This window comes from Neltuma alba, unplaced genomic scaffold (assembly GCF_004799145.2).
Source record: "Neltuma alba isolate B1F8T4 unplaced genomic scaffold, ASM479914v2 tig00005193_pilon, whole genome shotgun sequence".
Lineage (NCBI taxonomy): Eukaryota > Viridiplantae > Streptophyta > Magnoliopsida > Fabales > Fabaceae > Neltuma > Neltuma alba.
In genome coordinates, this window is record NW_021634013.1 from 46,435 (window position 1) to 68,646 (window position 22,212).

Below are 22,212 nucleotides of genomic sequence, written 5' to 3' on the forward strand. Positions count from 1 at the left end.
GGTTTAAAAATCCTTCTTGTGGTGTAATTATAAAATGAATCTTATACTTAGGCCCCGTTTGGGTGACACCCCAAACCATGGTTTGGGTGATAAGTCACCCAAACACCCACTGGTTTTGGGCAAACCGTGGTTTTGGAAAAAACAAAATTTTTTTGCTTTTGGAGAAAAAAGGGAGAGTGTGAGAGCCTATAGGATATGTATCTTGTTATTTTTTTTATAAACATATTTTTTTATAAACATATTTAATCTTATATTTTAAAAATATATATACATATTAATTATTATTAATTATATTATCTTATGTATCATTAATTATGTTAATAAAAAATATATTATTAACAATTTTATTCCTCTAAATTAAAATATATCATAAAATCTATTTTTTTCTGTAATTATCATATTTACTTTTTTTTTAGTAATTTGTATATATAAAAAGTGCTGCTGATAACAACTATTCAAACACTCTCACTTCTCAAAATCACTTTTTCATAACATCTATTCTTTCCAGAATCTATTCTTCCCAGAATCTATTCTCCAGAATCACTTTTCCAAACCGCGATTTGGTTTCATCCAAACACACCCTTAGGACTGAAAGTAGTAATATATTACTATAAAATGCAAAAGTGTTCTGTCAAACTTGATAGCTAATATGTTACTGTTATTTTTCAACGTTTGAATTTTGTGATTATTAATTAAAAATTGAATTGCATATATATTATAGATACATAGTTATATTTTTATAATAAACTGAAAATTCAATACTTTTAAGCATATTTAATTGTTTTCAACCGAGCAAGGCACACACACACACACTCACCCCAGAGGAATAGAAACGAAATCATTTTTTTCCGATTAATGTAATCAAATTACATTTATACACACTCACATATATTAGGACCTCGAAATGGACAATATTGAATATGTTACCGTCGATTATCAGTGGTTGACCTTTTCTTTTCGAGAATTAATGATATAAAAAAATAAAACTAAAAATAAAAAATAAGATCTGAAAATAAAATTTTAGGCTTGAGGAGGAGGAAGCAGCCACTTAGAAGCTTCAATGAAGCCAAGAGAGATGAATTGCTTCGCATCAGCGTCATTTAGTATCTTTGTGAACGGGGCTCGTCCTTTTGTATTTGCACCATCTCCACTATTCTGGTACTCTCCAAAATATACAGTCCTGCATTTATTTATTTATTGTTATTTTTCACTTGTCAAAATTTCACGCAATATATGATAAAAATAATTCTAGTTAAATTAAATATACTCTGATCTCCCAAAAAGTAGTTTATTACCAGTTAAAATATACACACACACATTGAATTAAATACTATATCCGATCCTTAATATAAGAGCTAGTTTGACATTTAATTCGATCCTAAATTTAAAACCTCAATATATTTTATCTCTCATATTTATCTTTTTTTAAGATGGTCTTTATAGTAATTGCACATATTTAAAATTTCATCAAACAATAGTTTTAGATAATACACATGATTGGTAAGGGTATCTTAAGAAAAATAACACATATTTATTATAAATAATTAACTTAACTAATTTTTTTAATTAATTTAAATTAGTTAACTAGTTTTTATATTAAAGATCGGAGGTAATGCGTCACAAAGCATATACATATATATGTCACATTGCGAGACATGTCAAGTATTTTCTTGAGAGCAAACCGAAAGGAAAATACTCCTTTCAATCTTAATCGTGTGTGCGTGTATGTGTGTGTGTCTTGTTAATTAAATCCACTTTTAGCGAAAATTTCTCGTACCGAATCAAGTTTACTCACACTTGACATCTTATCATAGGAAAATATTTTTAAAGGGGAAAGAGACAAAGAAGAGAGAAAATAGTACGTACTGGGCCATAGCAGGATGGTTGTTAATGTTCCAACCAAGAGGAGTAATAATGTTGCTAATGGTGCTATAAGCGTACACAACTCTGCCATAAGCCATCCAGGCTCTTCCCAAGAAGGTGCCACTGGCGGTGCCACTTATGTCGCAGTGAACAAAGGAATAGCCGATGGTGTCGTCGTCGCTCTCCCTCGCCTGAGCCGCGATCACGCCGCCGACTGTCCCCACCACGATGAGCTTCGTGTTCAAGTACAAGGACTTGCCACTCCCAAATATGAAGTCCACTGTGCCTTGGATTGTGCAGTCCTTGAACAAATGGTTTCCCCTATCGTCACAGAGTGTGTCTTGAAACCCTAATAGCACGCAGTTGTAGAATGCCGAATTGTTGCCGGAAACTCGCAGCGCCACCGCCTGAGCTCCCTCCCTTCTCCCGTCAGGCATCGGTGCCGAGTTCTGCAATATAATCGTGAAATTAACGGCATCATGATGTTGAATACTTATTTGTGAAACTTATCGTTCAAGTGTAACCTAATATTAATCAAGTTTATTTATAATGGATCTAAATTCATGCAAAAAAGCGCAATATATAAATTTCATATTATTATATACTACCAGTGATAGTTAGTATAAGTGTTAATAATTTGAATAGATTAAGAAGATAAAAATATTAGTTGATTATAACAAATACTACCTCTGGTCCTATTTATAAGATTTTGTTTGTAGACTACAAATGAGGTTTTATAAATAGGACTGAAGGTAGTATATAACACGATTCCTCTCAAATATCCCTATAAATATTATTAGATTATATATTAGTTAATTTATAAGTTGGAGTAAATTAGTTTTAAAAAAAATGATAAACATGAAAAATAAAATTAATTAATTTCTTATATTTAGGACCAAATTTAACCACCTAATTAGTTTCTATACTATATACTACCTCCGGTCCTAGTTATAAGAGCCAGTTAACTAATTTGAAGAGATTAAAAAAGTAAGTTGAGTTAGTTATTTGTCCTAAATAGTTGTCTTTCTTAAAATATCCTTGCTAATCAAGTGTATTAACTAGAACTATAATTATTAGAAGGATGATCTTGGAAAAAATTGAATAAATATGAGGAATAAAGTGGATTAGGGTCTTATATTTAGGATCAAAATAAAAGTCAAACATAATCTTATATTGAGGACCGGAGGTAGTAATAGGGATTGAGGGTCATTATTTTGACCTAGAAGAAGTATCCACAAATAAGCTATGGGTATCTATAATTTTTTAAGCTCAATATCACTCAAAAAAATATTAATAAAAGAATAAGATTCCTTAACCGTTAAAAAATTAACATTAACTATTAATATTTTTTAATTTAACGGCAAAAGGTTGAAATTGCTTGCTATTAATTTTCAAACCTTTCGGTGATATTGAGCTAAAAATATTCTTCCCGTTGCCCACGGCTCCTCAACAAATACTTTCATGCAAAAATATAATCACCTATAGGCTTCAATATAGAACAAAAAATTAAAGCACATAGGAAAGTACATATATGCACTAACCGAGAAAATGATATTTGCAGCGACGAAGTAATTGCTGTTGGTAATGAGGGTGGCACTATCGACGGTGCCGTATCTTTTAGCGTCACCATTATAAGTCAAGTTGGGCATATTTTTAGGATCACCGATCATAGTGATGAAATCCTTGGTCCTATCAATGGTCACCTTCTCATTATATACTCCACCTGCGATTTTGATTATCACTCTCTGCGCATTATTCGTCGGAACGCTGTTAATGGCGTCCGTTATCGTCTTGAAGTCGCCTTTTCCGTCCTGCGACACCGTCACCGTCTTCGGATTAGCTTCCGCGGCCACCAGTTCTGCGTCCAGAGTACCCTTCCGGGATGATAATGGCTGCACGTTCTGTGAGAACCATTGGTCCAATTGACCTTTGTCCGATGGGATCAGCGCGTTGTCGTCCGACAACACCGTCGTGGCCGCGGCGAGGATGACCGCCGCCACAACGGCCACCTGAAATGAAGAAACACGACTTATTTTGGTGGCCACAACCGTCATGGTTTTTATCTTTTATTTTTGTTTTTGTTTTGTAAGGATTTTTTTCCCTTGAATTTGATGGGGTTTATTAGATGGAATATTTCTTGAAATGAGAGTGGAATGAAGTGCAATTTATAGGAGTTGTTATGGTTAAATATGTGAGACTTGGAGAGCTCTTCGCGTTTTGTTTCAACATCTTCAGCCATTAAACCTAATAGTAACTAAAACTATGAATGCCCATTAATAGAAAATTAAATCTCAAAACTCCCTTCTCTTTAAACAGACTTGGTCTTTTTGTTGCTGTACGTTAAAACAGCAATATAGTGATGTTATTTCTCTTATAAAGTAACAGATGGGTGATCTGGAGTTAGTTTCGACGCAAAGAGCAACAAGTAGCATTTAAATCCTTCTCATGGAATTTAAGAAATAAGAAGTTTGAATTTAATGCGAACAGTTTTATTATTCTATATCCTTCCTTTATCGAGATAATAAAATACTACCTCCGGTTCTTAATATAAAACCTCGTTTGACTTTTATTTTGATCCTAAATATAAGACCACAATCCACTTTATCTCTCATATTTATGTATTTTTTTTAAGATAGTCTTTTTAATAATGATAGTTATAACCAATACACTTGATTAGTCAGGATATTTTAGGAAAGACAACATCTACTTATATTACAAATGACTAACTTAACTTATTTCCTTAATCTCCTCAAATTAGTTAACTAACTCTTATAATTAGGAGCGGAGTTAGTATTAAAATTTGTAAAGGAAGATAAGAAGGTTGGAGCTTTTGATGATACGTTCAGGTTTGAAATATTATGCTATGGATGACTACTATAATTTAAAATATTAATATTAATTCGGAGGTCTTTTTTTTGTCGTTTCCCCAATATAAAATAATAATCTAAGTATAAACAGATAAATATCACTTCTTAAAAACAATTGGTCATTTGAAAAAAAATCACTAACTAAAAACTTCAAATTTGGGTTGATAAAAAAGAGAATTACAATGAGGTCCTAATGAAAAAAGATAATTACTAAAAAGTTTCAATAACAATTTAAGTAGCATGTAATAAAAATTATAAAATAGAAAATGACAATTTATGAAACTTGTTTTGTAATTACTTTTCTTCCTTCAGACTTCATTATAATTTTTACTTGATAAAATTGGATTTAAAGGTACGGTTTAGATTTTTCCCCCCACAACAATTAGCAACGCAGTTGTGATGAAAGGTAATTGTACTAAAGAATGCAACGTGGATGAGGATAACCATAACCTACAATGTTAGACCCTGAAAAGAAAAGGAAAGCAAAATTCCACTGTACTTCTGTTATGTGTTTAATATTGCTGGAGCAGTGTTCGCTTGGCTAGATCTGAGGAGAAATCATAAAAACAGGCGTTTGGATTAGCTTTTTAAAAGTAATTTTGTAGTATACAAAATAAATATGTAAGAGAAATTTTATCTTCACTTACTGAAAATCACTTTTTTAATCCAAACCCCCTGTGATTTTCCCACACCGATTCTCCGAACAAAATATTTATTGAATTTGGAACTTTTCCCCCCAAAACCAGTAAGTGCATGCTTGATTTTAAGTTTTTTTTTTTTTTCCTAAAATCATTCTTAAAACTGTAGTTTGGTTTTCATCTGAAACCCCCCTAAATCAAATATGGACCAGGAGAGTTTGGCGACCCTAAAAGCACTTTAAAAGAGAGTCTTTGCACAATTTGAGATAAAAATCTTTTTATATATTTATTTTGTATATCATAAAATCATTTTTTTTAAAAACTAATCCAAACACTCATACATGGGAGAGTATATTTTTTCTCATTCATTTCCTCTCTCTTCCCTTTTATATTTGTCCTTTTTTTAATTAATAAAGATAAAATTAAAATAAGATATTAAAAAAGTACAAATGATAAATAAAAAGGGTGAACATTTTCTTTTCTATAAGAGACAATTAAAAGTCAAAAGTCTCCCCTACAACTTAGAAGCGGTACATTTTGTAGACTATTATGTGTGAAATTTGACCCCAAAAAAAAAAAGACTACTATGTGAGAAAGGGAGCAGGGGATGTCGTTCAGTCGTTGGGTGTGAATCTGACAAGTAATGAGATTGATGCTGAATGCACCTTAACTCTTGAAAAGTTTAAAACTTTCGGATAAAGAGTCTCTCTACTTATCTTTCTTTTTATTTTCATCAGCTTCCCGTATCAACCATTAAAATTGAAAATTTAATGATCCAGATTTCATGTTTTTGAAAATAATTTTATAAATTTTTTTTATTATTGTTTTGAATTATATTGACAAAAATTTAGTAGTTTAATTTGATTTTATTTATTTATTTTTGAAAATTTAACATTTTATTTATAATTTTATAAATATGAAATCTGAACCTCTAAATTCAGTTAATTTTCTAATGTTTATACAAAGGAATGCCTTTTTTCCCAACCCTTTTTTCCTTGTAATATACTACTACCTCTAGTCTTTAATATAAAATCTAATTGACTAATTTGTGAAGATTAAGAAAATTAGTTAAGTTAATTATTTGTTATAAATAAGTATTATTTTTTCTAAAATACTTTTGCTAATCATATAGTATATTAGCTAGAATTATCATTTCATGACATCTTTAGCATGTGTAATTACTACAAGGACTATTTTGAAAAAAAATAGATCAATATGAAAGAAAAAATTAATTGAGATCTTGTATTTAAAAGTAAATTAAAAGTCAAACAAACTCTTATATTAAGGATAGTTTTATATAATCATTCATGCATGTACCCGCAAAAAGTAAATAACATGAATTCCCTATATACTTACATGACAAAAATCCATGTGGTGCATTCAATATTAATAAAGAATTTATGAGTATAATGATTAGATAAAAATTCACAATATACTATCCATCACAATATTGTATTGCACTTTCTTTCAAAAATAAGAAGGGAATATTTAGTACTTTGACTTTATATAATATTGCAATTTGGTCTATTAATTTTATAAAATATCTTTTTAATCCTCTAAATCTAACACCATTAGTCTCAAGTAATATTTTTTTGTGCTAATAATTATTATTTTAAAAAATTAAACTTAATATGTCAACATTTAAAAATATGTTTTCGACATTTAAAATTTCAACTCAGCAGTTTTTGTTAATATCATTAAAAGTTAAATAACTAAAAGACACTGCTAATGACATGACCTCATGTAAAATTAAACGATTACTATGTGTTTTAGCCAAATAATAATACATAAAGGTACTATAAATTAATTAGGACATAGAGTTATCTGGATTGCCAAGCTTATAGCAACAAGAAGATGCATCTAAGTGGATTCGATCACATGTTGACTCAAAACTTTAAGATTTTGAAATTTATGAAATTTTCAACTTATATTCCCCTACATAACTTTCCGTATATAACTAGCTTTGGCTAAGAAATCAAAATATATGTTGTATATTAAGTTTAATTTGTGAAAATAAAAAAGAGATTTGGATTATACAAACCGAAATAACGAGATTGGCAACAACGAAATAGTCGGATTCAACAATCAAGGAAGCACTATCCACAGTTCCAAATCTTTGTGCAGTTCCATCGAAGGTCAAGTTTGGGAAATTCTTAGGATCACCAAACAGAGTTACAAAAGGCTTCGTCTTCTCTATCTTTATCTTCTCAAAGTAAGTCACACTTCCAACATACACTATCACTCTCCTCCTGTTACCTTCAGGGATGGCTTTAATGGCGTCTGACACCGTCTTGAAGTCTCCGCTTCCATCTTTCTTCACCTTCACCACCTTCACTCGTTTTTCTGCAGCTGCAAGTTTAGGGTTTATTATTCTTAGGCCCTTATTATTATTCATTTCAATCCGTGACGACGACAGTGGCTTCACGTTGTCGTTGAACCATTTCGTAAGTTGGGACTTGTCGCCGGGAACTGGAAGCATGTCGTCAGAGAGGACGGCGGTGATCAGAGCGGCCACCATAAATACAGCCGCCGCGATGGCGGAGCTGCTAGTTGCTTTTGTGACCATGATGAGTGATAAATGATGATGGTGGTGTGATGTTTATTATACTAGACAATGTAAGAAACGTAAAGGCATGACTGTTTGAGACTTGGATGTGTATATATATGTGTGCGCGTGTGTGTAGTTATGTATAGCTCTTCGATAATCTGTTCAATGTACGTACATATCTGGGTTTTATGAAAGTATACTGTCTTGATTATATTTTATACCATGTTGTTCGTTTCAATTTTGTTGAGTTTCATAAAATGTTGCCTAAAGCTTTTGAAATGATTTCTGGTTACTTATATACCAACATGAATATCTTGAACAAATTAATGCATGTTTTAAGTAAGAGTTAACGTTCCATTTTGTTTTAAAAGTTTGTGAGTAGGAATTGTGGGTATGCGAGATTTTTTTGGATTTAATGTTGCTCCCAAAAATGTTAAAAAAGGGTAATGTTATCCAATATTAATGTTAGCTAAGCAAATGTTTACCATGTTAGACCCTCTGCCACCTACAACTTCATTTTGTTATTAAATTTGGGCAAAAATGGTCCCTTTTTAAAACCGCCGGGGTATTATTGAAAGTTCAAAACCTCCGGACAAAGAGTTTTTTCACTTCTCTTCCTCTCTATTTCCATCAACTTCCCATCTCAACCATTAAAATTGAAATTTAATGATCCAGATTTCATGTTTTTAAAAATAATTTTTTAATTTTTTAATTATTGTTTTGAATTATACTGACTGAAATTTAGTAGTTTTATTTTATTTTATTTATTTATTTTTGAAAATTTAACATTTTATTTATAATTTTATAAATATGAAATCTGAACCGTTAAAATCTCAATCTTATGACTGAGATGAGAAGGGGATCGATGAAAATGGAAGGAAAAGGAAATAGAGAGACCATTTGCCCGAAACTTCCAAAGCAAAAATGATTAAAGAAGAAAACACAGTTATTTTCACGTAAAATGGCATAAGGTCTAATGCAATAGACATCGGTTTAGCGTAAGGCGATTGACATTGCTTCCCTTTTAACATTTTTGGGATGATGTTGAATCTAAAAAAACTATTCCTCCGCTCCTTAACATAGGACTCAATTATTGAGTTAGTTTTAGTCCTAAATATAAGTCTCATTTCTCATATTCATCAATTTTCTCTAAATTACCCCTATAGATACTTTCCCAGTCATAATCAAGTACAAGAGGAAGGTGAGGTATTAAAAAAGATAATTATGGTGTTTTAAGAAAAATGTGTCACATTTCTTATAATTAACTAACTTATCTAACTTCCTTAATCTAATCAAATTAGTTAAATGGGTCTTATATTAAGGACCGGAGGAGTATTACACACCCATACTTATTAATCAAAACTTCTAGAGAAAAATTCGACCTTAAATGATTCATTTTGGATTCACATAATTAATATACAGCATCAAATAATACGCTAAATGCTTCTTACTATAGTAACGTTTAGTTTTGCCTTTTGGAACATATTAAAATCGTAATTTTCGTAAAAGTAGGTAATAAACATGATTTTAGTTGCAACCTCGAAACATGCACGCAAATTTTAATCAGTGGGTAACTCATGCATGTCTGTATATATACATCGTACGCAATACAATTAAATGATATGCCCGAATTATTATTTTTTTTGGTGACATAACATGCCTTAATTAGTAGACACGGTAGGAGATATCAACAAGACAATTAAATTTTTAAATCTTAAGTCGTTAATCTTAGAAAAAGATTAATTTTAATTTTAATTAATTTCTAAGCTGCCACGGTGGCTCTTCTTGAAGTCAAAGTGAAAACTCTTTTTTTTTTTTCCTAAAATAAATTAAATCAAAGTTATCTATATGTCACAACGTCGTAATTTATATTAGCATTAAGCCCATTCACTACATGAGCATAGTGATTTTGTTCAAGGGATAATTAATTGCTAGCTCCTTATAATTTTATATGATTTTTAATTAAGTCCTTATAATTTTTTTTTATCAAGTCTTTTTACTTTCATGTATTTTTAATTAGGCCCCTCCATTTGTTTTTCTTTTTATCAGGTCCTTATAGTTTCATTTATTTTTTAATTAGATTCTTTGTAGTTTTAAAAAAATTATTTATTAACTTTATTCTTTAAAATTGATTTCATTTTTAAATTAATAATTGCATAATTGGACAAAATAATTTATATAATCATTTAGTAATTAATAATTAATCAAAACAATCAATTATACTTAACTATAAATTATTTATAATTATATTCTAATTTTAGAAAATTTTATTATTATAATTTGAATTTTATAATTATAAAAATTAGAATTGAAAAATAAATAATATATACATTTAGCTAAAAATTTAAAGAATATTAACATAAGATTGTTATAATAATTTATTATTTATAGAATATTATTTTTTATAGAATGAAGAATAAGGAATTGATTAAAAATAAAGTAAGATAATAAGGACCTGATAAAAAAAAATGATAAAACTTGATTAAAAACATGTGAAAGTATAAGGTCTGACCTGATGAAAAGAAAAAAAAAATATAAAAACCTGATTAAAAACCGGTTGAAAATGTAAGGACTTACATATTAATTATTCCTTTTGTTCATTGTCAAATGTCATGTAGTATGTTATTATCAATTAATAAAATATAGTTATTATTTACTAATGATCATAGATATGTACACAATAGTATTATATATAATTTAGCTTATATTTTTTAAATTATAAATTATGTATAACCCTGATGACTTTAAATCACATACAACTTAATTAAAGAATTTCTTTAACTCTTAGAACTTGATAATAATAAGAAATCATCATATTCTTTAAATTTTTAAATTTGTGCAAATGACCTATTAATATCAATTTTTCCGTTTAGTCAAAAGTACATTACGATTTATGATTTATTTATATGACTTAAGAATTAAAAAAAGTTATTTATATATAACTTAAAATTTGATCATACTAGGTGACATAACAATAAAATTTAAGGAAGTGTATGCATAGCAAGGAACAAAAAACGGGACCGGACACTAAACCGGTTGAGGTACTGGTTCAAGGGTTAATGGGTCAGATCGGGGTTAACTCGGGATCAAACCGGTCATATTAAAATAATATAATTTAATTAAAATGACAAAATATAACAATACTAATAATTACTAATAACAAAATATAAAGAAATACAATAAGAATTTGATTCTAATAATAATAAAGTACATCAATATTAAGAATTTTGATCTTTATAATTTTTCAATAACTAAAACTAATAGTTATTGATACCAAACATATCATCAAAATTCATTTAAATCTATAATAATTGATAGGAGCTAAATGAGAAAAAATGGGATAAATATCAATATATTTATTTAAACCGGTTTAGTACCGGTTCACCGGTTAAACCGGCTGGTCCAGTCCGGTTTTTTTTACACTGTGCATAGTTAATAACATATTATACTCTTCCGGTCCTATAATGATCTTATATTTAGGATTGGAGAAGTAGTACTTTATTAGCAGAATAATGAACAGATTAAAAACCAGACAGACATATAAAAACTTGAAAATAAGGGTTTTAAAAAAATTCTAAAAATTATTTACATATGATTAAAAATTCAAGAACGGTGTCTAATTTATTTTTTTAGAAAAGAATATTCATCTCAACTAAATAAATGAAAATTTTGACTCTATTGTATTCTCTTGCAGGCAAGCTTGACTCTTGTCCGAACCAAACGCTGCCATTCCATCCTCACCACCAATCCTCATCCTGTTCCCTCACTCCTCAGCCACCAGATTTCAAAACCTTCTTCCTTCACAGGCACACTTCAACGACTCTACTTCCCCTCCATCGAATCTTTCTTTTTCATTCACAAACGAATCAAATGGCCATAACCAACCTTTCTTCTTCTTCTTCTCCATTTGTGGCTCTGCATCTCATATCCACTCCTCGTCTTCTTCCCGCCTTTTCTCCCTCAATTCCTTCTCGATGTACTCCCTCTGCTTTTCGCCTCAGAACTCGAGCTATGGCCCCTGATTTGCTTGGCGATTTTGGCGCCAGAGACCCCTTTCCTGCTGAATTGGAAAGCCAGTTTGGAGAGAAAGTGTTGGGTTTCAAGGACACTGAGCACAAAATCCTTATCCCCAATCTCTCTGCTCTTTCCCTTGCCCAGCAAGAGTGCTCTCCTGTTTCGCCTTTGCAGCCTCCCATGTCTGAAGATGATGCCAAAAAACTGTTGAAGAAGGTCTGAATTTATGACCCGTTTGCTTAATTTTACTCTTTCTGTCGATTAACTGTATAACTATGCAGTCTTGCTGTCAAATTTTGAGGATAAGACTTATGTTGGTTATTGGATGGGTGAACTTTCAACTTGGTTACTGATAGATAATTTATTTCAATTTGGTCACAATAGGATAGATGAGGGATAATGTGCTAAATTGTGTTTGCTGTTAATTTTGAATAAAAATGGGATCAAAACTGGACATTACAAATATTTTAATTATTGGAGGACTAAAATGAATGAAATTTTTGTTGAGGACCAAATTGAAACCTTGGTGTTTCTCAAATGATCTCTGCCTAAGTGCTTATGAGCTATTTGTCTTTTACGTCTGTTACCAGCAATATCTAAGCTGGAATTGACTTTGAGTCATTGAATGGTTTCTCCTGAAATTACCTATGAATCTATTATTGTTTGCAGCCCAGCTTGTTATGAGAAATAATTTCTGCCCATGATTTTGTCTGGCTTATACATTTATCAGCAGTAATACTCAAGTATTGACAGAACTTGGCTGTGCTAGTTCGCTGCTTAGCCTTTGAAAAGAGATTGTTCATTTACTGACTTTAGGTTCTTGATCTCTGAACCGTAGAGCTGATAAAAATCTTGTAGTCTGCGGATGTAGCGTAAGATATTGTATTTTGGGTTGCATATGTTAAATCAGGTTATTCCTATGATTTTGATTTTAGCCCATGTAAAATAGATCAAGTTAACTCTTCGATGTCTCTAATTTGGGGATCCTTTGACTATAATATGGTGAATGTGAAGCTGATACACTTACTTACATGGTTGATCCAACTCTTTCGTCTCTTCTCTTTGCAATAGAACTAGTTTGTGTAAAATTGGGGAACAAGGACCATTCCTAATCAGGAATACACAAAGTTTAAGCCGAGATGGTTTTTTGGCATATGCTTCTCTTTTGGTAGAACTTTGAGCATAGGAAAAATGGACATCCATAATTTGCATCTTAATCTCCTGCAATTCAGTACTTGAAGCTTCTCTCTGTACTTTGTGCTCTGTACTCCTTGATTATGAGTTTTTTTTGGGTCCCGTTCCACATCGAGAAAAAGAGAAATGCAATTTTTCCTTCATTAAGAAGATATTGGCGTCTTTCTTTCAAGCTGTTATGCACTGTTGGTTGCAATCATTGCCATTTACCCTTATGCACTCTCTGTTCTAGGGTTAGTTACCACATACTCTTATGAAGTTAATGTTCCACAAGCCTTTAAATTTAGTATTGGATACTTTTACTTTAGTTTTGTATTATACTTGACTTTTTTCTGATATATTTTTTCCCCCAATAATGTCAAGTGAACAAATTAGTATTTGGAGTTTGGTTCATGATTTTATCAGTCTTACATCAATATCATTTATGTAACAATGTTAATCAAGTTTGGTAGACTTGAAAACAAAATGTACGATAATGCTTGCCCAAGAAAACTGTTTCTTTGTAAATTAATGTCACTTCCTTCCTAGTTTTATCCGAGTCTCTTATTTGGAGTAAGTTTCATTCTTGGTCAATGAAAGCGAATATGATGGAAGTCCATTTCACTTGCTCTTTCTGAACGTGCATTCTGTTAGTTCCTGTAGATTGTTGGTTGGAGACTATTGGATGAAGAAGATGGACTTAAACTTCAATGCTTGTGGAAAGTGAGAGATTTTAAATGCGGGGTTGAACTGATCAACAGGATCCTTAAGGTTACAGAGGCTTCAGGCCATTTCCCAACTCTCCACTTGGAACAACCAAATCAAGTGCGAGCAGAATTGTGGACGGCGTCCATTGGTAAGCCTCAAATTAGTCCCTCTTCCTCAGTCTTATAAAATTAGTTTAACTAATCAAATCATTCATGGACATGCGATTATGCCAAAAATGAATCTTAGGGTCTCATCTGGTTCAGAGTTAAGTTTACCTTAAAGAATATAATGGAAAATGGGATTTTTAAACAATGCATGCATGTTTGATTCATTGTCTCTACACCTATTCCTTTCATCTAGGAAACTTGATACAACCGTTTTCAGGGATAGATTTTCCATCCTCGGAATTATGGAAGAGGTTGACACTGCAAGAATGTTTTCAATGTCTAAAATGCCCTTCTTCCATTTTTTAATTATTGAATAAATGTACTCTTTTGATTTTATTTATAAGTCACTTTCAATATGTTTTGCACAGATAAAAAAAACCCTTAAATTTCATTAACTCTCATTTAAAATTCAACAGCTTTTTAATTTTATCCTTATTTAATATACATTATACCTCATGTAAATAAAGTCAACACAATAATAAATAAAGGATAAAATTGTACATCCATATTAAAAATTTCTCTCGGTGCCCTATAAATAGGACCAAAAAATTTCTTCTACCTCTTCTTATAAATAGGACCAGAGGAGTATTATTTTATTATAAATAATTTAAATGAAATGAAAATGAGTAGTTTACTTTGTTCTATAAAATATATGTAAAAGTAGTTTTTTAACTAACAAAAAACATAAAAATAGTACACATAAGTAGAATGCAAAGTACATTTCTTTTATATGGGATATTAACCATATTTTTTTCGCTTCCCTAAAAATCTTTTTTTAAATTTTGTGGACCCATTAGGATTTACATCATTCAATTTTTACTATTCAGTTAAGTCTGCTCATTTTTTCATATGGATTGTTGAGGAAAAAAAGAAAGATGTGAAGATTTTGATTGATTAAAAGGGTTTCATTTTGTGCAGGAGGATTAAGTATGAATGACTTCATAATAGCAGCAAAGATAGATGAGATAAAGACAGCAGATCTGGCACCAAAGAAAAGAATTTGGGCCTAATAAGTAGTTTTTCTTTCTTGTCACAAAATCACTCCTAGTTTGTACTGTATTGGAAATTTCGAATCTATATTTCTTTTTTCTTTAATGGTCATTTTCCCTCAAAGCAATTGTATTTGCACATATTTATTTTTGTTTTGTCCACAAATGTGGTCAGCATCAATAACTCAAGTGCTTTCAAGTAGCTAGAGGGTTCAAACAATTTTAATTAGCACAAAAAATAATGAAAACATAGCATCTGTACTTTTAATATTTGAATTTTTTTTAAAAAAATTCTTTTGTTAGCAAAAAATAAGTTTCAATTTAAAATTTTATAGTTTTTTTAAAAAAACTGAATAAATAGAAAGAAATAAAGGATGAACAAGGCCTGGAACCTTCCTAATGGATTTCACACTTTCTGATGCTCCTCTTGTAGGGTCTACAATTGTGACCTTAATTTAGGGCCAAGTATGCCTTTGACCTTGTCTTTATATTTCTTTTTAGGCTCACATTTATGTCGGTTAGCATTTGTGAAGGCATTGGAGTGATGGAGAGGTTGAATAATTGAATTGGAATTTTTAGCAAAATACATTTCTTGAAATCTCACCTGTTTTAATTAGACTTCTTTTATTTTATAAAAGAAAATTATTTGTCTTTATTTCATTCAATAACTTTTGTTTGCAAAAGTAAAACATGAATAATCATTTTTGTTGCCACTGAAACAAGAATAATCATCTTGTTTAAGGATGTAATTCTTGAAAGTAGAGATGCATCATGATAATATTAAGATTATTAAAATAATGGTATCAGAGTGATATCTGCTTTGGATGGGTTTCTGAAAGCCAAATCCTCTCAGAATCCTCTCAGAAACCTTTTTCCTTAATGGCTCTCATGATCCTGAAAGCCTTCCTGTTCAAATGATCGTTCAGGATGCACTAAGTCATCAAGTCTTTAAAAATGGATTATTGCAGCCCATGGAGCAGTAACATCTTTAGGTTGCATTTGGTGGGAACATTAAAAATGAGAGATTGGGATTGAGATTACAATTGAGAAAATTTATTAAAAGAGTGTTTAATATAACATATTACTTGTTATATGGTATCAGTCAAACCCATGTATGTGGGATTGCAGAATATCATGGGAGGAAGTGGTATTCCCCGATCCCATCTCTATGAATTTGTCTAATCCCATGTAATAAATAATTATTCATCTTAAATATTATTTTAATGATTTTTTTCAATTGCAATTGCAATCCCAATCTCTCATTTTCAATACTTTGTACCGAATGGGATCTTAATGTTTAGCTTCTCTCTCCTCTTTCGCCTCCCCCCACAAAAAAATTACTTCATATTTAATTAAAAAGTAGTTATCTTTCGGGTGTATTTACAAATTAAAGTTTTTTTTTTAAATACCGCAAACTCTTATTAGATTTGTGATGATATTTTTTACCCCAAATTATTAGATATTCTTATAATTTCAAATAATTGTAATTATGTTCTCCTGAACCTTTTACCATGTAAAAGTGGAACTGAAACTATACTAAACGATCCAAAAAAAAAAAAGCCGAATTAAGCTGATGTCAAAGTATTGTTATATTGAAATGCCTGGATAAGTTTTGTTCTATTTGGAGACATATAAAATGAAGGGAAAATTAGTTCTCTCTCCTCTGATATGTGAAGCTGACTTGGAAGCATTTTTATTACTCATAATTGCCGCATAGGATGATGACTCAGGCTGAGCTGCGGATAGATTAAAACTTAAAAGGATGAAAGGATGATTTTTTTTTATATATAAAATGAATGAGTAAAGAGGGTACGACTTTCATTCATTTTTCAAACACCATCTATCTAGATCATCCAAATTTACCGTCTAAATTTAAAATTTTTAAAAATGTATTTTATGGCAAGTTAAAATAATAATTAAAGATTATTTTTATTTTAGATTTTATACTTTTTAAAATAAAAATTTATTAAAATTACAAAATAAAATGACATTAAATTTTGACCCTTTAATTTTAAAATATGAAAATAATTATATTAAATGATTGACATTTAAATATAGTTCGTGGGCATTTAGTTACGAAATTACTATTAAAATTCATTGAATCCATATTTTTTGGTTAAATGAAATTAATCATGTCAAGACTAAAAGACAAAATATATTTTATAAATTTAAAAAATTGAATTAAAACTTGATATAAAATTAAAGAACAAAACATATACTCTAACATTATACTCTTTCGGTTGTAAATATAACACCCATTTTTTTTAATGTAAATTACACTTTAAAATAGGCCTTATATTTATAACTGGAAAAGTAATTTTTAACATTCTTTGTTTTTAAAGAATATATTATCCCCGATTTTAATTATATGATCTCGTTTATAATCTGTAAACAAAATTTTATAATTAGGAACTGAGATATTACTATGGTTATTTACCTTCGCTACTTCTACTGGGATTTAATTTAGCCCATCGTTGGCCGAAAACAAAATCAACAATTAGCTAATCATAAGGAGAAGGTAATGGGTGCGCGCGCGCGCGTAGGGAATGGTAATGATCTTCAATTGGGTCCTTAATTTTGACTTAAGCATAAAGTGATGCTTGTACTCTGTTTTGGGCTCAAAATACTACCTCAGATCCTGGACATTATCTCGTCTTGTTATATGCCTTACCAACGGAATTGGACCTAGTAAAATAGAATAGTCTCTCATAGTATGATAAACTAATATTTAAATTTTTATTGAGAGAAGTGTTCATATTTAGTATCTGACAGTACCTCAAATAAAAAGATACTATGCATATCAAAAGAAATATAAGAGCTAGTTAAAGATTGGATTTAATTCCAAATATAGGATCTCAATTCACTTTATCTTTCAAATTTATAATATTTTCTATAAAATATTCCTATTGATTGTAAGGAATTGCCACTGAAGGATAACTCCAATGCACATGATTAAATATATTAGTTTACAAAAATTAACACACATTTATTATAATTAGCCACCTTAACTAATTTTCTGAATTTCTTCAAATTAGCTATTTAACTCTTAATATCAGAGGTAGTATAAGATTTAGTTTGAAGTTCAATTTAAATTACAAAATACATCTTATATTTAGAATAAGAAGTAGCACATGAGTATTAATAAAATGTTTTTTCCGGCTGGTGGAAAGCACAATAACACATCATACACGTGTGTATATAATGTAACGACTCACATATATAGTTGCATAAATATTCACACCTTAAGGATAAAATTGAATCCTATATGTCATGTTTATAATGTAATGTCTGAGATTTGGGTGTTTAGATGGTTTCAAAGGTGCTTTTATGATTTACGAAGTAAATATGTAAAAAAGTTTGCCTCATTTCGCGAAAAAATACTTCTCAAAAACACTTTTAAAGGTTGTCAAACATTTCCTAAACGAGAGATCGGCCAAAGAATTAAATTAGTCATGATAAATAATGCAAAAATAACTATCATTGCCATTAATGGGCCTTCTATAAAGTAAAAATATATTTTTGATTCAATTATTGCATAATATATACAGTATCTTTAAAGAATAATAAACCTTTTATAAGTAAACAGAATTTTTTTTTGGCCAAGAATATTATGATTGATTTTCTTCTTTCTTGTGTTTTGACTCAGCACAAAAGTAATGTAATGCACTTTTTTTTTTTTACCTGGGAGTAGTTATACAATTGGAACCTTAACTTTGATCCAAGTGTGAACTATTTCGGACTTATAAATATATGTGAAGAAGAATTAATTTGTGACTTGTAGAATAACATACGGATGCCTTCTATATTTTTATAAGCTCACATGCAAATTTGTACTCTTTAAAGATAAAACTAAATGGTACTTATGTCATGCATGTTGCATAATATTCGATTGAGAAATTGGGGGTAATGTTGAAAGATATTTCTCTGGTTCTATTTATAAGTCACTTCTAATATGTTTCATATAAATCAAGAAAAATTTTAAGTTTTATCAAATCTCATTTAAAATTGAGCAACTTTTCAATTTTATTTCTATTTAATATACATTATACTTTATATAAATAAAGTCAACACAATAATAAATAAAGGATAAAATTGTACATAGATATAAAAAATTTTCTTAATGCCTTATAAATGGGAATTAAAAAATATCTTCTCTCTCTGCCATATAAATAAGACTAGAGGATTAGTTGATACTTCTCTCTCTCTAAATATATTTCTTCAAAGTCCTCCAATGTTGAAATATTGTAAAATCATTATTAAAAGAAATTATTGTACACGGACCTAATACTACTTAAATTTAAATTAATTAATATAGAGGGAACAGGAAGCTGTGCGTGTCAATGGAGTGAGGGAATTTTATGTAAGAACATTATACTGTTAGTGAGTAAGGAATGTGTTAATGACTAGAAAAGTGGAACCTCAGCAAAGCGAAGGCGGTGGTGATGAAGTGATGAGTCGGTTGTGACAACCGGCAATGGGGCTGTTGTAGAGGCAGTTATTAGGTCTCCGGTAGGAGGATGGTTTAATGATGACTCTGAAAGTGAAAAAACCACAAAAATTTGAGCTTTCATGTTCTTTGCCGGCAACGTGATTATGGGTATTGATCCCAACCCGGTAGCTCTCCTAGCTGGTAGATTAGTCATAGCTTCCATGACCACACCACTATATATTTCCAAAGCTTTTTCAGCCAGAGTTCAAGGGGCCCTTGCTAGTCTCAAAGTTTTCTCATTTCTAGAGCCTAATTTCTGCCCTATGTAATAAACAGGGGCTTTGTTTATGTAAGATCCATGACTACATGTAGTATTGTTCTTGTTATTCTACAACCACAAAATTTGTGTATAAACTCTTATTTTTCCCTTATGTTTTGGTATTATTTCATGCACCTAAAATATGAAGGTGGACACTAGTGATAGCCGGATTTTTATAATGACTTTTGATATTAAATCTAATCACAACTAGATAATCTTATTATACCAAGATTCCTCCACGGATGAGTGATGGATGTGGACATATTATTTGGAAGCATTTTGAAACTTATGGGAGGGCTTCTTCTTTTTTGGGAAAAAATATAAGAGACAACTAGGATTAAAATTAAATCAGGTGTTCTTTTTTTTTTTTTAATTGGTCAGAGTTGATATGAGGTGACACTCGAGGAGAATGTAAGAATTTCTCATAACCCTGGCTACCTTGAAGTGAATTCCGACTATTTCATCAACCACCACTTGCTTAATTTTTCTTGCACAGCTACTTCTGATCTTACTCTCTCTATTATCATCATCCTAGAATATAAAATATATAGTTATTTATAATTTATAGGTTAGAAATAATACAAAAAATTACATTATGTAATAAGTAATTTTTATGGATAATTATATGATTATTCCTCGCATGACACAAACTTTCTCTTCAGTTTTTTTGTTGTTGCTGTATTTATGTTTATATTCTTTAACTTCTTTTTAAACTAACTTTTTTCTTTAATATAATTTATTTTGTCTTTTGTTCATAAAAGATAATTATATAATTCTCCGATTAAATCGTATAATATACTGTTATTACATATTAATGTTAACCTACATGATTATTATTTTTTTAAATTTTTCAGTAAAAATAATATTTTTAAGTGAGAAGATTAATAATGAATATATTAAAATTACACATACAGTTGACCAGGCTCAAGATGCTCGGATTTGGGTCCTCTTTCTTGTTTTCTCCTCGGTATCCCTTTTTCACTTCAGATAAAAAAAAGTGAATGGCTCGGATATAATATCTTATAAAATATTATTATAATATAATTGAAATGTAAAGAAATAAATTTAAACTAGTACCTCCGATCTGAATTATAAAACCTCGTTTGTATAATTAGGACCGAAAGTAGTATTAAAATTTAATCTATGCATATTTATACCTGTAGTACAAACAAGGTTTAATTTATAAAATATGGCAATAATAATTTTATAAAATATTACATTTCAACCATTCATTATTTCGATCTAATGGTGAAAAAGGGATTATGAGAAAAAGAGGAGAGAGAGGCTTATGAAAGGATCCACCTCCCCCAAAATACTGACTATCTTTCCTGGGCAATGGTTAATGCATAATCATATAAATTTGCAGGATAAAATTATTTCACATACTTACCTTATAAAGTGCAAAATCAGATGACATAAGTTAATGACAGCTGGCTTATCATACTATTTGGAAGGTCTATACAACCAGTTACATTTCTTTTTGGGAAAATCACTAACAGGTCCCACAGAAGGCAATTTATTACTCTGAAGTCTCACGAAATGTCAAAATCACTGGCAGGTCCCAAGGGACCTCAAAGTAATATTTTCGTTTTGTAAAATGACATTACTGCCCCTCATATTCCAGATTCACATTTGCTCTGTTATTACGATTTACAACCTCAGCAGCGACTATTAACAACCTAATGAGAGGGCGTTAACAACCCTAGCAGTATCCATTAACAACTTACTTTATAGAATTATATAACCTCTACATAAGAGTAAATTATAACCAAATAATATAATACAACAACTTTAACACTAAAATGGGAAGCTTTTTGATATCATTAAGAATTTTAACTAGATCCAATAGGATTATAGTAATATTTTAATGCGAATATCCATTTACAATCTCAACAGCGATTATTAACAACCGAATGAGAGGGCATTAACAACCTAAGCAGTAGCCGTTAACAACTTACTTTATAGAATTATATAACCTCTGCATAAGAGTAAATTATAACCAAATAGTATAATACAACAACTTTAACACTAAAATGGGAAGCTTTTTGATATCATTAAGAATTTTAACTAAATCCAATAGGATTATAGCAACATTTTAATGCGAAGATCCATTTACAACCTCAATGGTGAGTATTAATAACCCAAAGAGAGCTGTTGACAATCTAGGCAGTATCTATTAATAATTGACTTTATAGGATAATATAACCTCTAACAACTATATAAGATTAACTTTAAGACTATTTAGTTATAGTTTAGTTAGTTATGGTTAGAAGTTATATTATCTGATAAAGTTAGTTGTTAACAGACACTGCTAAGGTTGTTAACAATTCTCCTTAGGTTATTAATACTTACTGTTGAGGTTGTAAATGGATTTTCGCATTAAAATGTTGCTATAATCCTATTGGGTTTGGTTAAAATTCTTAATGATATCAAAAAGCTTCCCATTTTAGTGTTAAAGTTGTTGTATTATACTATTTGGTTATAATTTACTCTTACG

General features: G+C 30.1%; 2 protein-coding genes across 2 annotated transcripts; one reads left to right on the forward strand and one right to left on the reverse strand.

The window, feature by feature from the left end:
• Positions 1 to 1,020: 1,020 nt before the first annotated feature.
• Positions 1,021 to 7,934, reverse strand: LOC114747061 (pectinesterase PPME1-like). Its single transcript, XM_028935347.1, has 3 exons — positions 7,410 to 7,934; positions 1,867 to 2,312; positions 1,021 to 1,180 (listed from the first exon to the last, which is right to left on the reverse strand). The coding sequence occupies exons 1-3, from the start codon at positions 7,932 to 7,934 to the stop codon at positions 1,021 to 1,023; spliced, it is 1,131 nt and encodes a 376-aa protein (XP_028791180.1).
• Positions 7,935 to 11,718: 3,784 nt separating this feature from the next.
• LOC114747063 (probable pterin-4-alpha-carbinolamine dehydratase, chloroplastic) lies at positions 11,719 to 15,169 on the forward strand. Its single transcript, XM_028935349.1, has 3 exons — positions 11,719 to 12,146; positions 13,767 to 13,959; positions 14,897 to 15,169. Exons 1-3 carry the CDS (start codon positions 11,787 to 11,789, stop codon positions 14,986 to 14,988), a joined length of 645 nt encoding a protein of 214 aa, XP_028791182.1. The 5' UTR covers positions 11,719 to 11,786; the 3' UTR covers positions 14,989 to 15,169.
• Positions 15,170 to 22,212: the final 7,043 nt, after the last annotated feature.